This window comes from Echiichthys vipera (assembly GCF_963691815.1).
Source record: "Echiichthys vipera genome assembly, chromosome: 8".
Classification (NCBI taxonomy): domain Eukaryota; kingdom Metazoa; phylum Chordata; class Actinopteri; order Perciformes; family Trachinidae; genus Echiichthys; species Echiichthys vipera.
Genome location: NC_139833.1, coordinates 1959780 through 1981338, shown reverse-complemented (window position 1 = coordinate 1981338; position 21559 = coordinate 1959780). Strand labels below are relative to the sequence as shown.

Sequence of the window (21559 nt, the reverse complement as noted above, 5' to 3'; positions counted from 1 at the left end):
ATCCTGTTTACCGTGTAAACAACCATCATGCCACATGGTGATTCAGGACATCAAGTCTTTATTTCAAATCTCCAGAGACCCGGGGGGGGGCGGGTTTTAAAATCGCATGTTGACACTTGTTTTCTGGATATTGGTGTTGAAATACTTTCCATCCAGAGATCAGCTCTATGGAGCCAGCCTTTGTGCAACTAATTCTTGCCCCCAGGTTCTTCAGAAAGCTCTCAATCACAACCAGATGTGGCGCTTCTCACAAAGCTCTGGAGTCTCAGAATAGGGCTGCTGCTCTGGGACCAGTTTGGCTCTCGTGTTGTGGTGAGCATCCTGTTGATGCGAGACCTTACCAGTGGTCCTAAATCAGTGCCTTGTTTGTAGAGACTCCATTCGTGGACTCCTACTCCACCTCCTGCGCAGAGCAGCAGAGACACACTGGTATCAAACCCTCCACAAGCTTTTTCAAACAGCACAGGACAGTGTGAGAGATTTACTGAGAGCCACGATGAAGCCTTTGGTCTTGGTTGTTTTGGGTTTGCTGCTGTCTCATCAGCGCTCGGCTGAGGCACAAAGCAAGCCGAGCTGCAAGACTGTAACATCCAGCTTTTGTCAAGGTGTGGGATACACAACCAGCTCCTATCCGACTGGAGCGGCCGGCTATAGCCTGCGGGATGCCGGTCAGATTGTGGAGACTGCTTGTTCACAGAACGTCGGCATACTCATGTGTCGCGTCGTTGTGCCCGAGTGCGGTTCGGAGGATGACACCCGGAAGAAGCCATGCAGAGCGCTCTGTGAGAAGGTCAAGACAGACTGCGAGTCTACCCTCAAGACGAAGAGGTTGGTCTGGCCGACGAGGCTCCGGTGTGACACTTTACCACAGTCCAACTGTGTGCAGGTAGGTATCATGAACTTCTCACTTTGTTGACCGTGCTTAACGCAAAGAGCATGTTTTAGAAGTATCAGCTACTGTAGGTGGAGTTTGGTTTCACCCTCTTTCCACTCTTTATGCTAAGCTAATCACCTTCTGGCGGTAGCTACATATTTAACCCATAACAGAGTGGTGCTGTATCAATCTACTCATCCAACTCGAGGAGGAGTATTTTTCTATAACGTCACCTCGAGAGGACGATCAAGCTTGACCATCTACGTAGAGTAAGGTAGAGTTTACGAGGTGAACCTGCGGAAGGATCATTTCCGTAGAGGTGCAAATTAAAATATGTGCACCACCAGCAAAGTATGGAAAACCAGAAGGCCAGTGTCCCATTAGGGGGCAGACAAATCCTGGTTGAAGTTTTTTGGCACCGTGCAAACGAAAAAAAAATGTGTGCAGGTGTGTTTGGTGAAAACTACAGAAGTAACAGTGGTATGTTTCTGTTCTTCCAGGGTCCAGTCGCCAGTGTAATCCCAACCCCCCCTGCAACATGTCAGACGATCACTGTCCCCACCTGCACAGATATGCCTTACTCCGAGACTGTCCTGCCCAACAATCTGGGCCACACAACTCAGGAGGACGCAGGCTTGGCAATACAGACGTTTGCACCACTTATAAAAGTGGGATGCTCCCCTGATCTGAAGCCTTTCTTGTGCTCCATCTACACTCCTAAGTGTGTGTCAGGAAAACCTCAACCTCCCTGCAGAACGCTCTGCGAGAAGGCGAGAGCCGGCTGTGGATCATTGATGTCAAGGTTTGGCGTCCCGTGGCCAGAATCCCTAAAGTGTGAAGCTTTTACCACAGAGTCCTGTGAACTCGTAAGTCTGCTGACATGAGATGTTCACAAGGTTGTTTATGTCTTAGAAGCCACTCTTAATGATAAACTACATACATTTGTAGAGCTCATTTCATAGAATTAGATACAAGGTATCTCACGCTAAACAGTTCCAATGCTAAGCTAAAAGTAAATGATAAACAGTTGCAGTTTGTCCTCAAAGCAATTTCAGTCAAACGCAACTGGACTTGGTTATTTGTCTAGGAGTTGTAGTTTGCTGTAGTGGACATTATGCAAAGCAGAATAACTTGTCTCCCGCAGACAGTTCTAGGACAGACAGACTAATTGTTGCATAACGTCAAGTTTTTACTACCAAAAGCAAAAGGGGCAGGGACTGTACATGTGTCTGAATGAGTCAAATTGCACTGACTTATGTTTCTGTTCTTCCAGAGTCACGACAGTTTTACTCAGACATCCTCTGGAACATGTGAAGCAATCACTGTTCCTCTCTGCGTAGACCTGCCCTACACCGAGACCGTCCTGCCCAACTCCCTGGGCCACAAAGCTCAGGAGGACATAGGCGTGGAAATAAATCAGTTTTATCCCCTTGTAAAAGTGCAGTGCTCCCCTTATCTGAAGACTTTTTTGTGCTCCGTCTACACTCCTGAGTGCGTGTCAGGAACGCCTCGACCTCCCTGCAGAACGCTCTGCGAGCATGCGCGGTCTGGCTGTGAACCACTGATGAATAAGTTTGGTTTAGATTGGCCAGAATCCCTAAAGTGTGAAGCTTTTACCACAGAGTCCTGCGAACATGTAAGTATGCTTCTTTTTGAAAATGCATGTTTGACTAATGTTGTGGTGGCCACTTTGTGCGTTTCGCCATAAAACAGAAAATAAGTGTTACTCTAATGTACATTGTGCACATACATGTTTACATCATGCTTGATAAGAGTCCCAGCCTGAAGACATGTATTCCAATATAGTCTCAAAGCCACAGCGCCGCCTACTGGCAACAGGAAATCAGCCTTTTATGCAGCATTACTTTTTACAACGATGTCTAGAAGGTCGGGAAGAACCTGTGCAATCCTCTGCTGCTCCAACAGCAGTGGGAAACTTCAACTCACTGATTAACTCAGATACTTGACGTTTTCATTGTGGTCATTAGGTCGCCTTAGTTAGAGAAACTTACGATATATGTAACACCACATTGAGTCCATTTACTCTGTGTCAGTTTACTGTGTGTGGCCACGGGGGCTTTGATAGAGGCGTCTAAGCAGTGTTAGCTTAGCTGCAGCCTCATGCTCCTCACTGTGAGTTTGACCAGTGTGAACCAGAACTGAGCGTCTGTTGCTGCTGGGAACAAAGACTCCTCTGTTAATGTTCTTGATCCACTTCTGGAGAAAATCTGCACGCCCAGGGAATCCATGTAGACCATACAGCCTCAGACAGGGGCACTCTTCATGAGGAAAAGGTTTGAATCCCTGTAGACCGTACGGCCTCAGACGGGGGCGCTCTTCATGAGGAAAAGGTTTGAATCCCTGTAGACCGTACGGCCTCAGACGGGGCGCTCTTCATGAGGTAAAGATTTGCGTGGTTCACATTCAGTTTGTTTCCAAAGTTGAAGTTTCCCACTGCTGTTGCAGCAGCAGAGATTTGCGCAGGTTCTTCCCGACTCCCTCGACATCGTTGTCAAATGTGATGCAGCATAAAAAGTACAGGTAAAAGTAGAAAAGGTAAACTTATGACAGCATGACCCATTCAATCGCGCGCATACTGGAGGAAGACGCCACCGCAGTAATGGCAGTTATATAGCGAACACACGAACTGCACGCCAGATTTGTCTATAAAAGTTCCAATACATCATCTGTAGCCCCACACGCTTCGCCACAGTCTCCGGTGGTCACAGGAACGCATCTACCGGTGTCCCGCGAGCATGCCAGGTTTTTTATTGTTCATCGCCAGCTGCTATGAAAGTCCAGAGTCCAGATGTTTTTAAAAAAGGCAGCACAGGCCTGTCCAAAGGAAATTAGCCTCGGCGTGACCCTGTGCACTTGGTTCTTGTTCCAGTACGGAGTGGGCAGCAGCGGGGGCGTCTGTGAGCCCATCACCATCCCGATGTGCCAGGGCCTCTCCTACAACCAGACCATCACTCCAAACCTTCTGGGACACACAAGTCAAAGAGAAGCGGTCGCAAAGATGTCCTTTTTCAACTCCATGGTGGAAACTATGTGCTCACTGGACATCCGCATGTTCGTGTGTATGGTGTACGCCCCCCAGTGTGTGGCAGGGGAAGTGCAGCGGCCCTGCCGGTCTTTCTGTGAGAGGGCCAGACGGGGCTGTGAGGGGTTGATGAACAGTATTGGTGTTTCCTGGCCAAGGGAGCTGGAGTGTTACTCATTCCCTGAGGAAAAGTGTGTATCAGTAAGTGATGGACACCTTCTTGATGGGAAAAAGTTTTATTTTGATAGTGGAAATGATTTTTCTCTGCGTATCTGTCTTTACATATCATCTTTTTTCTTTTCTTTCACAGGAAGACAGCAGGCCTGATGTAAGTGTTCTAAGTGTTCTGTAAGTGTAAACAAATCTTTACTTTAATTGTATTGCTACAATACTTGTAGTAAGTAAAGGGCTCGTCGTCGGGGTGAACATGCGGGCTAAAAGTGGGAAGCCGGTGAGGGATCATGTCCTCTAACTGCACCAGTGACTCCCTGGGTGGTGAGGGCCTCTGTGAAGCTTCTGATGGACATTTAACCGGTTCAAAAACACAGTAAGAGGAACCGGATGGTCCAAATTGGAGAATAAGGTCGCACTCCCACTGTGCGTCCATCCCGTGCCCCGTGCTTTAGGGTCCTTGTCCCCCCCTCCAGGCCCGTTTGTACTCACACTACCTGGGCCTCGGAGAATGCTTCTTGCTGCCTATACGTCATCACGCCGTAACACGTCACACGCATTGATGACGTCATGGCGATGCGTGGCTTTGTTTCCAGATCTTTCCGTAGACCTCTGAGTTTTTGTGCGTCTTGTCGACTGTTTTTGAATCTTTTCATCGACCAAATCTGCAGTAAACACTCCACCTCCGCATCACACCAACGTGAACCTGTTTGAAATGTCGGCGCATTGTCCCTCCTTTTTTCTACGTCCCAACAGGCGCACAGGAAATGACCTCAGAGCCGACGTAGGCCTCGTGCTTGTACACGTGCGCACGCTCGTGCATGTGCAAATGTGCTTTACTAAAGCCCACCTCTCCCAAACGGGCCGTGGACGGCAAGCATGCCGCTCCTAGGCACGGTACGGTTGCACTCACACTGGTAAAACGAACTAGACTTTAGACTTTGAAAGGTGCTGGGGCACGGTACGGATGGACAGTGCGAGTGCGCCCTAAGTGGAAGAAATACGTTTAATACATAAAAAAAAATTAAAAAAACCCAGAGGGTTTTATTTTTGGGTCATTTGGTCGAGTTGAGCGTCAGGAAACCTGCTGTAGATTAGTGTACGGCCTCGTTTACCTGAAAGATGCAATCTGCAATTGACACTGAAAACTCTACCAGCAGCTTGATTATTAGTTTTGGAGCCCAGAAAGAAAGGACAGAAGTCCCTGCCAGTATGTTTAGAGTTATCATGTCACTACGTGTTGTGTGAAGCAGATCACCATTCCTGTAACTGTACCTGTCCTTGTTTCCAACAGATGCTGAACGCTGAAAGTCTTCTTGTGAAGCTGAACGCCGGCGGATACTCATTTCGTGGCAAATGTCAGTTTATTTTCCACTAACGTTAAAGATGACATGGTTTTCTGTCCTCAGCCCGTCCTTTCATACAGTCAGCTGTACGAGTGCTAGTCGTTTATTTCAACCGTCCACATCATCATGTGATTCAAGGCTCTAAGTAGCTACAGACACTTAACATGAGGCTAACATGCTTCCTTGGAACAGCGATTGTCATTTAGTGTGAAGTGAAAGTAAGTCGACACTTACATTCATCAAATAATCCATCGAGACAACAACTATTAACTGAGAAATCCAGGAGAGTCACTAACAGCTGGACGTGGCTAACAGTGATTAGCTCGGGGCAGCACGGTGAAGGCATTCAAAGGTCTTCTTTAAGCACTAATGCTGCTGAAAATAACAGCAAACCTCTGCAGCAGCATGAGAAGAGTCCCTACACACACAACAAAGCAGCAACAGCGTAGTTAGTGAAGCCAGAGTTTATTAAAGAGTGTTTTAAAGACTTACCTACTGGCCCCTGTACCAGCTCCTCTCATAGTAAAGTCCATTACAGTGGATTAGCAAAGTCAATCCCAAAGGAAGGAGCCCATTGGTGCTTTGTTTTGTGTGTAGGGACTCTTCTCATGCTGCTGCAGAGGTTTGCTGTTATTTTCAGCAGCATTAGTGGTTAAAAAAGACCTTTGAATGCCTTCACCGTGCTGCCCCGAGCTAATCACTGTTAGCCACGTCCGGCTGTTAGCATCTCTCCTGGATTTCTCTGTTAACAGTTCATGTCTCCATGGCTTATTTGATGTATGCAAGTGTCGAAAAAGACCACAGGATGATTTAACGACGTAATTTCACTTTAAATGAAATTGTGCTGAATGGAGAAAAACTTCATAGCCCAGCTTTCACAACAGCAACGTCTGAGAGAGACATATTTACACTCATGATTGTATTTTTTTTCCCTACGTTTAGCCCTGAGTCTCAGGACAGCCCGCCTCCTGCTGACTCTCATGGATGTATCCTTTGCAAACCCCTCAGGCTGAATCCAAATGTCCCGACTTCATCGCAGAATCACGAAATTTGCAAGTGCTCACAGTTCATCAAGACTTCCAGAGCAAGCGTCCCCTCCTGGTTTAAACTTCACTGATTTAATAACACACAATTCATCACGATATGGACGTCATGATGTTTTTCCAACTGCACAATTGAAAAAAATAAAAGCCTATCTTGTATTTAAACATTACTTGAATCGTGAAGGTCAGACATGATATTAAGCCACACCATGGTACAGAAATACGTAAAAGAATGAGCTAGACAGACAGACAGATATCCCAAGTGTGAAACGTCCGGGATGAGGATCAGCACCTCTAAATCTGAGGCCGTGGCTCTTAGCAGGAAACCGGTGGGTTGTTATTCCAGGTAGGGAATGAGTCCTGACCCCAAGTGAAGGAGTTCAAGTACCTCGGGATCTTGTTCACGAGTGAGGGGACGATGGAGCGTGAGTTTGGCCGGAGAATCGGAGCAGCGGGGGCGGAGCTGCAGTCGCTCTACCGCACCGTTGTGATGAAAAGAGAGCTGAGGAAGACAAAGCTCTGGATCTACCGCTCAGTCCTGGTTCCTACCCTCACCTGTGGTCATGAAAGCTGGGTCAGGACCCAAAGAACCAGGTCCAGGTCAGGACCCAAAGAACCAGGTCCAGGTCCAAGCGTCTGAAATGTGCTTCCTCAGGAGGGGGTCTGGAGTCTCCCTTAGAGAGAGGGGGAGAAGTTCAGCATCCGTGAGGAACTCGGAGTAGAGCCGCTGCTGCTTTGCGTTGAAAGGAGCCAGTTGAGGTGGTTCAGGATCATCTGGTAAGGATGAACCCTGGGCGCCTCCCTAGGGAGGTGTTCCAGGCACGTCCAGCTGGGAGGAGGCCTCGGGGAAGACCCAGGACCAGGTGGAGAGATTAGATCTCCACACTGGCCTGGGAACGCCTCAGGATCCCCCAGTTAGAGCTGGTTAATGTGGCCCGGGAAAGGGAAGTTTGGGGTCCCCTGCTAAAGCTGCTGCCCCGAGACCCGACCCCGGATAAGAGGCTGAAGGAGAGATAGATAGAAAAAAGAGCTTTAAACAACAAGAAAGTTCTGCAGCGATCACGATGTGTCCATTTGGCTTTAACAGGAGCCGTTATGCGTTCAGGTGTCGTGAAGAGCTCGAGGTTTTCATTCTTTAACCAGCACTTTCAGGCGGACAAGACCGGAGACCTGGATGCGGTGGAGGTCTTCAAACTGGAGCACTACGTGGCTGCCACCAGGAGGGAGTACTTGGAGAGCTACGAGAGGAGGAACCCCCCCTCCGTCACTCAAACCCAGATGAGAAAGGCTCTGTCTGGCCGTGGTAAGACATCACATCTTTGAATCAACTCTGTGTCACGTCAGAGTGTGCAGGTGAGCAGCGTTTGGCATCCAGCGGACACAGAGGGAAGCCAAAGCCCAGTCATCTGCACACGTAGTCATGAGAGAACGCTGGATTTAGAAATAAGCTAGAAAAAGGTCATTCATTTGCTTTTCATGGGTGTTTGTCTTCAGAGTTCCACTTAGACGACGAATCCTTCAGAGTCCTGTGGCAGGAGCATCACTCCAAAGATGGGATCGACTACGACGAGTTCGTGACCGTCCTGACGAAACTTCAGATCCTCAGAGGTACGGAGACCGACGTTCACACGACGTTCACACGACGTTCACACGACGTTCACACGACGTTCACACGACGTTCACACGACGTTCACACGACATACAGGGGTGGGGGGTAACAAAGTCCATTTACCCCAGTACTGCACTTAAAGGAACACTTCACCCTAAAATCAGAGGGGGTTTGTTACACTCACTTTCACTTTCTGTGGGCGAGGTTCTCCGTTTGGTACAATTTGAGGTAAGAACCTTTCTTTAATAACGTTACGTATTATAAACACAGAGCTGCGAGAGCACCCCCCTACTCTTTCTACGTAGGAACAACACACCCAGTCCACTCTTTGGTGTTTTGTGGACATTTTATTTCTATTTGTGGTCATTTTTAGGCCCATTTTGAGTTGTTTTGTTTGTCTTTGTTATTGTTTTGCATCTATTTTTAGTCAATTTGCATCTTTTTGTGACCGTTTACTGTATACTTCATATACAGTAATATAATGAGACTCATTCTGGGTTAAGTCGACTGAGTTCAGGGTGTGAATGTTTGCTTCCTGTGTCATCAGAGCGTTTTCAGGCTCATCTGCTGAGTTTGCCGTGTGACTGCCATGTGGCCAGCTTCTCTCTCCAGCAGGTGAGTTGAGTTGTTCTCGTTAATCCTGCACTTCACGCAGCAACACGTTCTTAAATGTCTCTTGTATTTTCACTTAATTTTATGTTTCACGTAAAGAGAAAACAGAAGAGAAATCAGCCGAAACATTTTTATGTGCATTTTTCATCGGAACAATAAAGAGAGGAAACGTGTTTGTGTATCGCTTCCTTCATGAGCTCTTTCCCACACATTTTCCAGCCTTCCACTAACAGTTGCTAAAACATTTACGGAGAGAAAGGTTCGGCATTTACATTTAGCTGCACGCGACAGCAACACGCAGCTCCTTAAAACTCCAAATCAACTCTTCAACTGCAGAAACAGAGCAGATAAAGTTCAGCTCACCTACTCGTTTACTCTACAGCAGGGGCGTCCAATCCTGCTCCTGGAGGGCCACTGTCCTGCATTCATTCATTCATTCATTCATTCATTCATCTTCAACTGCTTGTCCCTGTTGGGGTCGTGGAGCCGATCCCAGCTGACATCAGGCGTGAGGCGGGGTCCACCCTGGACAGGACGCCAGTCTATCACAGGACACATAGAGACGAACAGAGACAGACAACCATTCACACCTACGGGTGATTTAGACTCATCAATGAACCGAACACCTGCACGTCTTTGGACTGTGGGAGGAAACCGGAGAACCCGGAGAAAACCCACGCAGACACGGGGAGAGCCACTAACCACTACGCCACCGTGTAGCCACTGTCCTGCATGTTTTAGGTCTCTCCCTGCTCTAACACACCTGAGTCTAACGATTTTCAAACCTGTGACGAGCTTCAGCTGCTTGATAACGAGCACATGATTAGAACCAGGTGTGTTGGAGGACAGTGGCCCTCCAGGAGCAGGATTGGACGCCCCTGCTCTGCAGCCTGATTGGTTCACTGATCAACACTGACCAAGGCCAGGGCACGTTGTTATCCAGGAGCCTTTATCCACACTACAACTAAACCCTTTAATTGACCTATTTATTTCCAGTTGTGTGTAACAGTTCACTTTGTTATTGCACTCTTAATAATGCATTTGTCTCTCTTTTCAGTTTATGAAGTCAGCCATACTCTGAGGAATCGAACCGGAGCAGAGGAGGAATGTATCTCTGAGCCTCCAGTCATAAAGTACAGAAAACATTAAACACTGAAAATAAACTGTTGTGCGTCTGAGCTTTTTCTTTTTTAAGTTTACATTTGTGTCAGTTTGTTTCAGTTCACATATACGAATTCTCTCAAAGGGTGACATGATGGTGTGGTGGTTAGCACTGTCACCTCACAGCAAGAGGGTTCCTTGTCCCCCCCTCCAGGCCCGTTTGTACTCACACTACCTGGGCCTCGGAGAATGCTTCTTGCTGCCTATACGTCATCACGCCGTAACACGTCACACGCATTGATGACGTCATGGCGATGCGTGGCTTTGTTTCCAGATCTTTCCGTAGACCTCTGAGTTTTTGTGCGTCTTGTCGACTGTTTTTGAATCTTTTCATCGACCAAATCTGCAGTAAACACTCCACCTCCGCATCACACCAACGTGAACCTTTCACCGCCATTGTTTGAAATGTCCGCGCATGGTCCCTCCTTCTTTTTTCTACGTCCCAACAGGCGCACAGGAAATGACCTCAGAACCGCCGTAGGCCTCGTGCTCGTACACGTGCGCACGCTCGTGCTCGTACACGTGCAAACGTGCTTTACAAAAGCCCACCTCTCCCAAACGGGCCGTGGTCGGCAAGCGCGCCACAACTAGGCACGGTACCGTTGCACTCACACTGGTCAAAGGAACCAGACTTTAGCTGTGAAACGTGCTGGGGCATGGTACGGGTGAGGAGTCAAAGTCTACAAGATGGAGACTCCCGTAGGCAAGGACGATTGGATCAAGTCGAGAGAGCGGACTTGACGAAGACGCTACGTCCATTTTTTTTTACAGTCTATGGTTGAATACCAACGTGTCTGAACTGCTACAATCCGCCCTTTTCGGCGCTCCACAGGCGCAGTTTTAAACATGTTGTGAACTCAAACAAAGATTACTAACGTTTCTTAGGTTTAGGCATCAAAACAACTTTGTTCTGGACGGCGGGCGGCACAGCGGTTAGAGCAGTCGCCCCATGTAAAGAGGCTGAAGGTCCTCGAGGCAGCGGCTGTGCGTTCGACTCCGACCTGGGCCCTTTGCTGCATGTCTCCCCCTCTCTCTCTCTCACCCCATTTCCTGTCTGTCCTTCATAATAAAAGGCTCAACTTTGTTAGGATGAGGAAAAGATTGTGGTCTGGGTTAAAATAAGTCTGTCGGGTCGAGACACAACACATCTACTCAACGATCAGCCCGACGCAGGACAGAAAACATTAAAGCTGTGGAAACGTACGTCTGTGTGGAGTTTGCATGTTGTCCCCGTGTCTGCGTGGGTTTTCTCCGGGTTCTCCGGTTTCCTCCCACAGTCCAAAGACGTGCAGGTGTTGGGTTCATTGATGACTCTAAATCACCCGTAGGTGTGAATGGTTGTCTGTCTCTGTTCGTCTCTATGTGTCCTGTGATAGACTGGCGTCCTGTCCAGGGTGGACCCCGCCTCACGCCCGATGTCAGCTGGGATCGGCTCCAACTCCCCCACGACCCCGACAGGGACAAGAGGTTGAAGATGGATGAATGTAACATCACGCTTACATTAAAAAAAGTTAAAAATACTCGGCTGAAACAGTCATTAACGTTATTTTTTGGGGTGAAACCTCTGATTGTTCCATGCAAACATAATGATTTTTTATTGTTTGAGTCTTTATTAAGTTGCATTAATGAAGTTAAATGCAATACAGAGTAAAGAATGGTTTCAATTAAGATTCAATTAAACATTCAGTGTGATTTCAGTTACATAGTGTATCCTCCGTTTACTGGTTAGATCTTTTTATATGTCGACACTGGACTTTCCACCTGCTCGTGTCGTGACATCAGAAACCAAACTAGTCACTGAGAGGGGGACACGGGGTTCTGTCCGACGAGCTTTATCCTAACAGGACACGTGAAGCCGTCACTGCAGATGGTACGTGTTTATTTACCTTGTCGATGAAAAGTAGTTTTGTACGTACAGGACGCGTCTTCACGCTCTTTTATGAGCTGACAGAGGAACAAAGGGGTTTGTTACACAGCCTGAGGTTATTACGGTTTATTACTTTGTTACAATACACGTTATGTTGTTCATGGAATGTAAAAGTGACACTTTAAACTGTTTGTATAACAATGATTAAAAACATAAAAATACACAGTGAGAGAACATGCTGTTAATGTGAGATATAAGGGTCAAAGGTCGGCGTGTCCCCTCTTCTGTCTCTTCAGAGGCTCATGGTGACCTGGATGAACCTCTTCTGTCTCTTCAGAGGCTCATGGTGACCTGGATGAACCTCTTCTGTCTCTTCAGAGGCTCATGGTGACCTGGATGAACCTCTTCTGTCTCTTCAGAGGCTCATGGTGACCTGGATGAACTGGAGACAGGCAGAGAAATAGATCCAGGGTTACTGAACAATGTTTGCACTGTTAGTTTCCGTTTAGATTTAACCGTCAAGATACACTTTAGTGAAACTCAGGGCGCCCTCCCACTGTGCCTCCGTCCCGTGCCCCGTGCTTTAGGGTCCTTGTCCCCCCCTCCAGGCCCGTTTGTACTCACACTACCTGGGCCTCGGAGAATGCTTCTTGCTGCCTATACGTCATCACACCGTAACACGTCACACGCATTGATGACGTCATGGCGATGCGTGGCTTTGTTTCCAGATCTTTCCGTAGACCTCGGAGTTTTTGTGCGTCTTGTCGACTGTTTTTGAATCTTTTCATCGACCAAATCTGCAGTAAACACTCCACCTCCGCATCACACCAACGTGAACCTTTCACCGCCATTGTTTGAAATGTCCGCGCATGGTCCCTCCTTCTTTTTTCTACGTCCCAACAGGCGCACAGGAAATGACCTCAGAACCGCCGTAGGCCTCGTGCTCGTACACGTGCGCACGCTCGTGCTCGTACACGTGCAAACGTGCTTTACAAAAGCCCACCTCTCCCAAACGGGCCGTGGTCGGCAAGCGTGCCACAACTGGGCGCGGTACGGTTGCACTCACACTGGTCAAAGGAACTAGACTTTAGCTGTGAAACGTGCTGGAGCACGGTACGGATGAGGAGTCAAAGTCTAACAAGATGGAGACTCATGTGAAGAGGCTGAAGGTCCTCGAGGCAGCGGCTGTGCGTTCGACTCCGACCTGTGGCCCTTTGCTGCATGTCTCCCCCTCTCTCTCTCTCACCCCATTTCCTGTCTGTCCTTCATAATAAAAGGCTCAACTTTGTTAGGATGAGGAAAAGATTGTGGTTTGGGTTAAAATAAGTCTGTCGGGTCGGGACACAACACATCTATTCAACGATCAGCCCGACGCAGGACAGAAAACATTAAAGCTGTGGAAACGTACGTCGTCATATTGAAACGCGGCTGTTCCAGTTCTGGTTGTGTCTCTTCTTTGGAACTGATCTGAAAACACAAGAACAACAGACAACGCCATTCACTTTTTAAACACTTGTAACAGATTTAATGGTGAAGTTTTGTGTTGTATTTAAACAGGAACAGATTCAGGGTTCCCACGCCTTCTTAAATATCACATTCAAGCACTTTTCAAGCCTTTCCAGGTCCAATCCCCCTGAAGTTAAAGATTTATAAATGCATCCACTGTCACTGACCCATGTCTCTTTATGTACATTTTCAGAAAGTTCAAGGGCCTTGAATTTTCTGTTGGATGCATGGGTCCAATTCAAAAACTCTTCAAGGACTCTACAGGTCCAATTGCTTCAACTCACAAGGATTTCAAGGACACGTGGGTTTAGGATTCCTGCACCTTTTAAGTCAAATTCAAGAGCTTTTCCAGGGCTTTCCAGGTCCAATTCCCTCAAATCACATTTCTATTTTCACAAACTTCCACGGACTTGAACCTTGAAAGCCTTTTTAAGCCACGACAAAGTTCCCAAAACATTTTAAACATCAAATTGAAAACCTTTTCAAGGACATTACAGTTTTCAAGGGATTTAAGGACATGCAGGAACAGGATTCCTGCACCTTTTATTCAAATTCAAGAACTTTTCAAGGACTTTTCAAGGCTTTCCAGGTCCAATGTAGTCAATTTCAATGATATATAAATTCAGCCACTTTCAAAGACCTATGTCTCTTTATCTCAAGCTTTTCCAGCACCTCACAGCTGTGCTGAATGATGTGTTTGTGTACAGTACATAAAGTTTATACAGTACACTTATTATTGCACCTCTTCTTCACATCAGATCAGATGTTATTCATGAGGAAATGAAAGGAAAACAGTAAAGTTTCATGTTTCAAAATGTCACTTTGCCGTCCCGTATAACCGAGATGTGAAGCAGTTTCCAGCACTTCATTAAAAAGTGTTGAAGGATTTCCAGCACCCGTAAGAACCCTGCACACTCACCGGTCAGCGCGCGGAGCTTTACGCAGCAGCTCACGAAGTCATCGAAGCCGATTCTGGCGTGCGTGCTGTAGCGCTTCATGATGACGTTCAAGGCGTTTGGGCTCAGATTATAACCTGCAGAGGAACCCAGAACAAATGGCATCAACGTGTTAGATTTCACAGATTATTAGGACAAATGAAAAATGAAGATATAAAACCACAGGTAAGGTTTTGTTAGTTTGCTCGTACCCATGGAGGTGAGGGCCTGCTGCAGCTCGTGGCCCTCCACTGTCCCGCTGCGGTCACGGTCGTAGGACTGGAAGGACGCCTTCCAGCCGTTCAGCGCCTGCGTCAGTTCCTTGAACTCATTAAAGCCCATGCTGTTGGAATGGTCCCTCTGAGGCGCCGCAGTCAAGGACCATAGCATACTTTTACAGGTGTAGTATCAATAAAGAATTGCAAAACGACCACAAAGAGATACAGAATGAAACTACCAGTGACCTCAAATAATGACAAAGAAACACAAAAACCATCTCAGGCTGGATGCACAATAACTAAAAACAGATGCATAACAATCAGAGATGGAAAATAACCACAAAGAGACACAAAAAATAGATGCAAGGTGCAACGTTACAAAACAAATGAAAGATGACCACAAACAGATGCTACATCCCAAACTGTCACAGTTTGCCCGGCTCCTCGATAAACGACGTGCTCAGAGACATGCTCAATCGATATGTCTTTGTTTCTCGATGACATCCTCATCTTCTCCCGGTCCAAGGAGCAACGCATTCATCATGTCCAGTCCTTCCTTCAGCGCCTCCTGAAGAATTCCCTGTATGTGAAAGCAGAGTTCCATGTTTCTTCAGTGTCTTTCCTGGGGAATGATGTGGCACAAGGCAATATCCAGATGGACCAGCGAAAGTCTCTGCGGTCACTTCCTGGCCTGTTCCTGGGGTTTGCAAACTATTACAGTTGCTTCATCCGCAACTACAGCTCCGTGGCAGCCCCTCTAATCCTCCAAAGTGCCCTTTCAGTGGTCACCTCCAGCTCCAGCAGCCTTCAAGATCCTAACCCATCCCCCATCCTCCTGAGGCCTGACTCTGAACGGCAGTTTGTGGTCGAAGTGGACGCCTCAGATGTTGGCGTGGGGGCCGTCCTGTCTCAGCACTCTAGCACTGACCATAAGCTCCATCCCTGTGCCTTCTTCTCTCGCCGTCTTTCCCCTGCTGAGAGAAATGATGACATTGGCAACAGGAAACCGTTGGCAGTGAAGATGGCCCTAGAAGAGTGGCGCCATTGGTTGGAGGGCGCCATGGATCCTGTTCTTTTATGGACAGATCACAAGAATTTGGAGTATATACGCTCCGCTAAAAAACTAAAGTCTTGCCAGGCCAGCTGGTCCCTGTTTATTGCCCATTTCATCTTCACCATCTTTTACCGTCCAGGGTCCCGCAATGTTAAGCCTGGTGCCCTTTCCCGCCAGTTCCAGAGGACAGAGGATAATGTTGAGAAACCTGAGGCCATCCTATCTACGTCTTGCCTTGTTGCCACATTGACCTGGGACATAGAGGAGAGAGTGAGAGCAGTCACAGAAGGACAGCCGGGTCCCAGCTCCTGCCCATCTAACTGCCTTTTTGTTCCTCCAGCCTTGAGGTGAGATGTGCTACTATTGGCCCACTCCTCCAAACTCTTCCGACACCCACGGGTACAACGGACATGACAGGCCCTTCTCCAACGTTTCTGGTGGCCCACCTTGTAGGAGAACATCCAGGAATTTGTCAAAGCCTGTCTCACTTGCATTCAAAACAGATCCTTCCGCCGGACACCTGCTGGGCTGCTTCAACCTCTTCCTGTTCCTCATCGCCCATGGTCCCACATATCTTTGGATTGTGTTTCTGGTCTTCCTACCTCCGATGGGCACATTGTCATCCTGACCATCGTGGACCGCTTCAGCAAGATGGTCCCCTTTGTACCTCTCTCCAAGCTTCCCATTGCTAAAGAGACGGCTCAGTTGGTCCTGCTCTATGTATTCCACCTGCACGGCCTTCCCGTGGATGTGGTGTCGGATCGTGGTCCCGTTTTCGTCTGTTTTGGAGGGAGTTCTGCAGTCTGCTGGGGGCCACTGCCAGTCTGTCCTCTGGATTTCACCCCCAGAGCAATGGACAGACTGAGCGCATGAACCAAGAACTGGAAACTGCCCTACGGTGCACAGCCTCCCAGAACCCCTGGTCCTGGTCATCACAACTACTGTCGGTTGAATATGCCCACAACTCCCTTCTCTACTCTGCCACCGGCCTTTCTCCATTTCAGTGTGTATACGGCTATCAACCACCACTGTTCCCAGCCCAAGACCAGGAGATTTCCTGCCCTTCTGTCCAAGCTTTCATTCGCCACTGCTGCAGAACATGGCTCCAAGCTCGCTCCACCCTCCTTCCTTCCGTGGGTGCTACACTGCCACTGCCAACCGACGCCGTACACCTGCACCTACCTACCAAGCAGGACAGCAAGTGTGGCTCTCCACCCAAGACTTACCTCTTCGAATGGATTCCAGAAAGGTGGCACCCAAGTTCATTGGGCCTTTCACGATACAGAGAGTCCTCAGTCAGTTGAAGCTCCCGTGTTCCATGAGAGTTCACCCAACCTTCCATGTATCCAGGGTTAAGCCAGTTCACAACAGTCCCTTGGTCCCTCAGGCACCACCACCTCCCCCTCCACGTATCGTCGATGGTGGTCCGGTGTACGCAGTGCGGCACCTAATTCGCTTTCCTTAGCGGGGTAGACGTCTCCAGTACCTTGTGGACTGGGAGGGTTACAGTCCAGAGGAAAGGTCCTGGGTTCCTGCTCGCCATATTGTAGACCCCACCCTCATGACCAGTTTTCATCTGCAACACCCCGACCAGCCAGCCAATGAGTCTAATTCTATGTCAAAGACACATGCAACTATCACGTCACGCAACAGCTAAATTAGCATTGTGGCTATTTTTTTTTTGGTCCAGTCTACGCACACGCTGGTATTCTTCGTTGAATGCATGACACAGGGAAGTCATCTGTAGTTTCATTATTTAAACTTGTGCTTTTCCTGACGAGAGGCTTGTGTCTGACGGGTGAAGGATACATCCAACATGCTGATCATCAGTCTGCAGGTTTCCAGGCTGAAGGCTGTAGAAGGGAAAACACACGACTGTGAGCACACAAAGATCGGGCAGCTGAACTAATATATCGGCTATCACGATCTTTTGGAGCGATGGTTATCATTGTCCCTGCTTTAATGTCGGGCTTCTAAAGAAATGGCATTCTCACGTTTGTATGACCCAGCGATGCCGGACTGTGTGAGGCAGCGCTGCAGCTCGTCTGCTGAGATCTGTCCATCCTGTGGAAGGGACGGGCACAAAGATCAGAGAAACATCAGCTTCATTATTACTATGATTACAGGAATATTGACGGGGATTGTGCGGGTGCGTTACCTGTCCAGCTACAGCTGAAAAGTATCCGTACAGAGGATCCTGCTGCAGAGGGAGAAGAGCAGAGAAACAAGAAAGTCTGCGAGACAGTTGGGTAGAGTGTTAGTGATCTGTTAATGGATCATCTGGGGTTTCTTATCGGCTCTAAAGATGAGACACATAAACCCGGATTTGCTCTCTCATTTGTTTGTTCTGAACGAGATATGAAATCCACCGTGACTCCAGAGGGAGTTTAATTATCTCATCTCATCTTCAGCCTCGGGTCTCAGGGGCACCAGCTTTAGCAGGGGACCCCAAACTTCCCTTTCCCGGGCCACATTAACCAGCTCTAACTGGGGGATCCTGAGGCGTTCCCAGGCCAATGTGGAGATCTAATCTCTCCACCTGGTCCTGGGTCTTCCCCAAGGCCTCCTCCCAGCTGGACGTGCCTGGAACACCTCCCTAGGGAGGCGCCCAGGGTTCATCCTTACCAGATGATCCTGAACCACCTCAACTGGCTCCTTTCAACATAAAGGAGCAGCGGCTCTACTCCGAGTTCCTCACGGATGCTGAACTTCTCCCCCCCTCACATTTCGGCCGTTTGTACCCGCGACCTGGTTCTTTGGGTCCTGACAAGAGTTTAATGATGCTGCAAAATACTTATGTGCATTAAACCCCTCGGGCTGTTTGCGAGACATCGCAAACACGACCAGCAACGGATCACGTGAGGAGTTAAATATACAAAGGTGGAATTTAACTGAGCACATTTACTCAAATACACATTTGACGTACTTGTTCTTGAGCGTTTAAAGCCACTTCATACTTCTCAGAGGTAAATATGAGCGTTCTTTGAACTGCACCGCACTGATCCGACAGCTTTAGGGCGCGCTCACACTATCCTCCCGGACCGAGACCCGGACTTTAGGGTACTTGTCCCCCCTCCCTCTCCCCCCCGCGCCCCAGCCCCGTTTGTACTCACACTACCTGGGCCTCGGCCAATACTTCTTGCTGTCCATACGCCTTCAAGCCGTAACACGTCACACGCATTGATCGCGTGTGTGTGGCTTTGTTTACAAATCTTTCCATAGACCTCGGAGTTTTTGTGCGTCTTGTCGACTGTTTTTGAATATTTTCATCCGACCAAATCTGCAGTAAACACTCCACCTCCGCATCACACCAACGTGAACCTTTCACCGCCATTGTTGTTGTTGTTAAATGTCCGCGCATGGTCCGTCCTTCTATTTACATGTCCGAACAGGCGGACATAACGCTACTGCCGTAGGGCTCGTGCTCGTGCGCGTACACGTGCGCACGCTCGTGCTCGTACATGTGCAAGCGGCTCCGCTAAAGCCCACCTATTTCAAGCGGGCCGTGGCGGCCCAGCTGGCCGCAGTTGAGCGCGGAGCGGGTGCGCTCACACTACTTAAAGGTACTAGACTTTAGCTGAAAAACCGGTTTTGGCCGCGGCCAAAAGGATAGTGTGATCACGCCCTTAGGTGCTTTACAGGTTGAACTCGATGAAACCTGTTTCTCAAAACAGGGCAAACTCGTTTCAGAGATGAGATCCAAAGTATAAGGGAGCACAGGGAAAACTTAACCGTCTGACTAACGTTTCCACCCCAAAGTGCGTCTTCATCAGAGTAAAACAGGACATACACAATTCACATTTTCTCTAATAACTCTGGATAAAAGTCTTTTTGATCTCTTGCCGGTGCTTTCATATTGACCTATAGTGCGCGCGCAGTGCAAACATCCACTTAATAGTTTATTATAGTTTACTAATCAAGCATTCACTGGGACTTCTTCTAACTCCAGTTCTTTTTAATCACACTAATAGCGTGAAAATCTCTGTCTTGATCAAAAGAGGCTGAAGGTCCTCGAGGCAGCAGCCGCGGTTTAGATTCCGACCTGCGGCCCTTTGCTGCGTGTCTCCCCCCCTCTCTCTCACCCCATTTCCTGTCTGTCCTTTATAATAAAAGGCTTGAAAAAAATAGTAAATGATGAAAACAGTTGTTAGTTGCAGCCCTAATGTATCCCTCTAGTCTTGATATTGTATTATTATTATTATGTATTAGTAGTAATAGTTCCGGGCTGTGTCAGACCTCAGGTGTAACGTGCATGACCTTTGAAAAGTGGCTCAGTTCCCCTTTAACGGGTCCGAACACTTGCTCCACCCCGGTGAAATCTTACAAACATGAACAAAGTGTGCACGGAAGCAGTTAGAGAACCCTTCTGCTTCTGTGTTTGCATGTTCACCTCATTCATCACACATTTAACTTGGAGATCACACGTGATACAGATGAAACACCTGCAGCTTTGCGCGTGTTTACGAACAAAAACACCTTTTTTTTTTTTTTCTCAGCTAACTCAACGACTTCCGCACAGTCCGGACAGGATGTGTGTCCCGGGACGGGGCGCTGTAAAGAGCTTTAACCCGACATTTCATCACATTTTTACCGCTTTCTTACCGCGACTCCAGCGGGGCCGGCGCCGTATCCTGGATAAGCCATTATTATTATTCTTAATATTATCACGACTCAATAAAGCCAGAGTAGATTTACACCACAGTTACTCTTCTTTAACTCCAGAGGGCGTGTCCGCAGACGAACACAAACACCAAATATATATTAAAATAAGATTATAAAGTGCTGAAATGAGCCTGGAGCACCGAGGCGGCTCTGAATGTTGGTTTATCCCGGATTAAGCGGACAGACCCGGGGGGAAATGTCAAAAACCTCCTGGTGTTTGTTAAATATCCTGTTTCCTCGCTGCTGCGCTCTGATTGGCCGAGAGTGACCACATGACCTCTAATCGACCAATCAGAGCGAAGCTTTTGGCTACAATGAAAAACAATGTAATAAAACCTGAGCAGACACGCGCTACTTAAAGATAATAAAGATACTTTAGAGGGGACATACAACACTCTGTCACAACTGGTTAAAGTTTAAAATGTTACTACTGTAAAACTACGTTAGGAGTTTAACATATTTAGTGTTTTAATAAAGTCTTTCACGTGTAATTGTGCAGGGGAGACCGGGGCTGGTTGGCACAGGTTCCTCTCTCTGCTGTTTCTCAGACATTACAAAAATGTTTCACTGCACTGACAAAAACAGGTGGTTTCATTTACAACTAACATTTATAGTTTCAATATGTAGAATCTTTATTAAAAGTTATATATATATATATATATATATTAAATAATCCACCCACGGGGCGTTTTGAGGGGTACAGGATAAAAGTTTTGCTTTTCCATGAAAGAATATATTTAGTCTGAATAAATAATTTAAATGTTTTTGACGGGTTTGACGATGACTTTCTGTCCCCTTGTGTTTCCATGGTAGCAGCCAATAGCGTTGGCCGTTGCTGGTTGCCAGGGTTGTCTGTTGTTGGGTGCAGCTACTGTAAGCTGGCACTGGGGGAAATGGAGTTAGCCAATCGTGCAGCTGCTTGGGAGCCTCAGTGAAGGGGGCGTTCTTTGTCCCAGCAGCTGAGTGAGCGGAGACGGGCAACAACCAGAGTCACTATAGGCCGAGCATTCACTCCATGGACTGAGAGAAAGGAGAGGAACGCCATTCAAACGCACACCCACATGGCTACGCTGCTCCTTGATGCTAACATCACTTTCATCTGCACTTAGCTGGAACAGCTAACGCTAACGGCTAACGCTAACTGTCAGTCAAACTCCTCCAATCCTTGTTTTTATGCTGTGATTTGCCGGAGGGGACGGGTTCAAACAGGCTCAAACAGACTCTGGTCTCCTGGAGCTCCTGGGCCTCAAATAAAGGGCCGCAGGTCAGAGTCTAAACCGCGTCGGCTGCCTCGAGGACCTTCAGCCTCTTTTGATCAAGACGGAGATTTTTACGCTATTAGTGTGATTAAAAAGAACTGGAGTTAGAAGAAGTCCCAGTGAATGCTCGATAAGTAAACTATAATAAACTATTAAGTGGATGTTTGCACTGCGCACGCACTATAGGTCAATATGAAAG

General features: G+C 47.8%; 2 protein-coding genes across 2 annotated transcripts; one reads left to right on the top strand and one right to left on the bottom strand.

The window, feature by feature from the left end:
* Positions 1-465: 465 nt before the first annotated feature.
* On the top strand, positions 466-9861 carry LOC310950958 (uncharacterized protein). Its single transcript, XM_083919001.1, has 11 exons — positions 466-886; positions 1375-1740; positions 2148-2510; positions 3765-4118; positions 4228-4245; positions 5383-5446; positions 6377-6420; positions 7630-7780; positions 7972-8085; positions 8634-8701; positions 9756-9861. The coding sequence occupies exons 1-11, from the start codon at positions 497-499 to the stop codon at positions 9777-9779; spliced, it is 1956 nt and encodes a 651-aa protein (XP_083775127.1). The 5' UTR covers positions 466-496; the 3' UTR covers positions 9780-9861.
* A 1982-nt stretch (positions 9862-11843) lies between these two features.
* Positions 11844-20317, bottom strand: LOC310951034 (sorcin-like). The gene is made up of 8 exons (XM_083919105.1): positions 20042-20317; positions 17598-17639; positions 17434-17503; positions 17249-17292; positions 14380-14527; positions 14152-14265; positions 13135-13193; positions 11844-12168 (listed from the first exon to the last, which is right to left on the bottom strand). Exons 1-8 carry the CDS (start codon positions 20081-20083, stop codon positions 12142-12144), a joined length of 546 nt encoding a protein of 181 aa, XP_083775231.1. The 5' UTR covers positions 20084-20317; the 3' UTR covers positions 11844-12141.
* Positions 20318-21559: the final 1242 nt, after the last annotated feature.

What these genes read in the sequence shown, in the direction of transcription:
- LOC310950958 (XM_083919001.1), top strand. Translation starts at nt 497, where the DNA reads ATGAAGCCTTTGGTCTTGGTTGTTTTGGGTTTGCTGCTGTCTCATCAG. An exon ending in TCCTGCTGACTCTCATGGAT is followed by an intron (nt 6,421 to 7,629) that starts GTATCCTTTGCA and finishes CAGCACTTTCAG; the next exon opens with GCGGACAAGACCGGAGACCT. An exon ending in CCAGCTTCTCTCTCCAGCAG is followed by an intron (nt 8,702 to 9,755) that starts GTGAGTTGAGTT and finishes CTCTCTTTTCAG; the next exon opens with TTTATGAAGTCAGCCATACT.
- LOC310951034 (XM_083919105.1), bottom strand. Translation starts at nt 20,083, where the DNA reads ATGGCTTATCCAGGATACGGCGCCGGCCCCGCTGGAGTCGCG. An exon ending in CCGGCCCCGCTGGAGTCGCG is followed by an intron (nt 17,640 to 20,041) that starts GTAAGAAAGCGG and finishes CTCCCTCTGCAG; the next exon opens with CAGGATCCTCTGTACGGATA. An exon ending in TTTCAGCTGTAGCTGGACAG is followed by an intron (nt 17,504 to 17,597) that starts GTAACGCACCCG and finishes TCCCTTCCACAG; the next exon opens with GATGGACAGATCTCAGCAGA.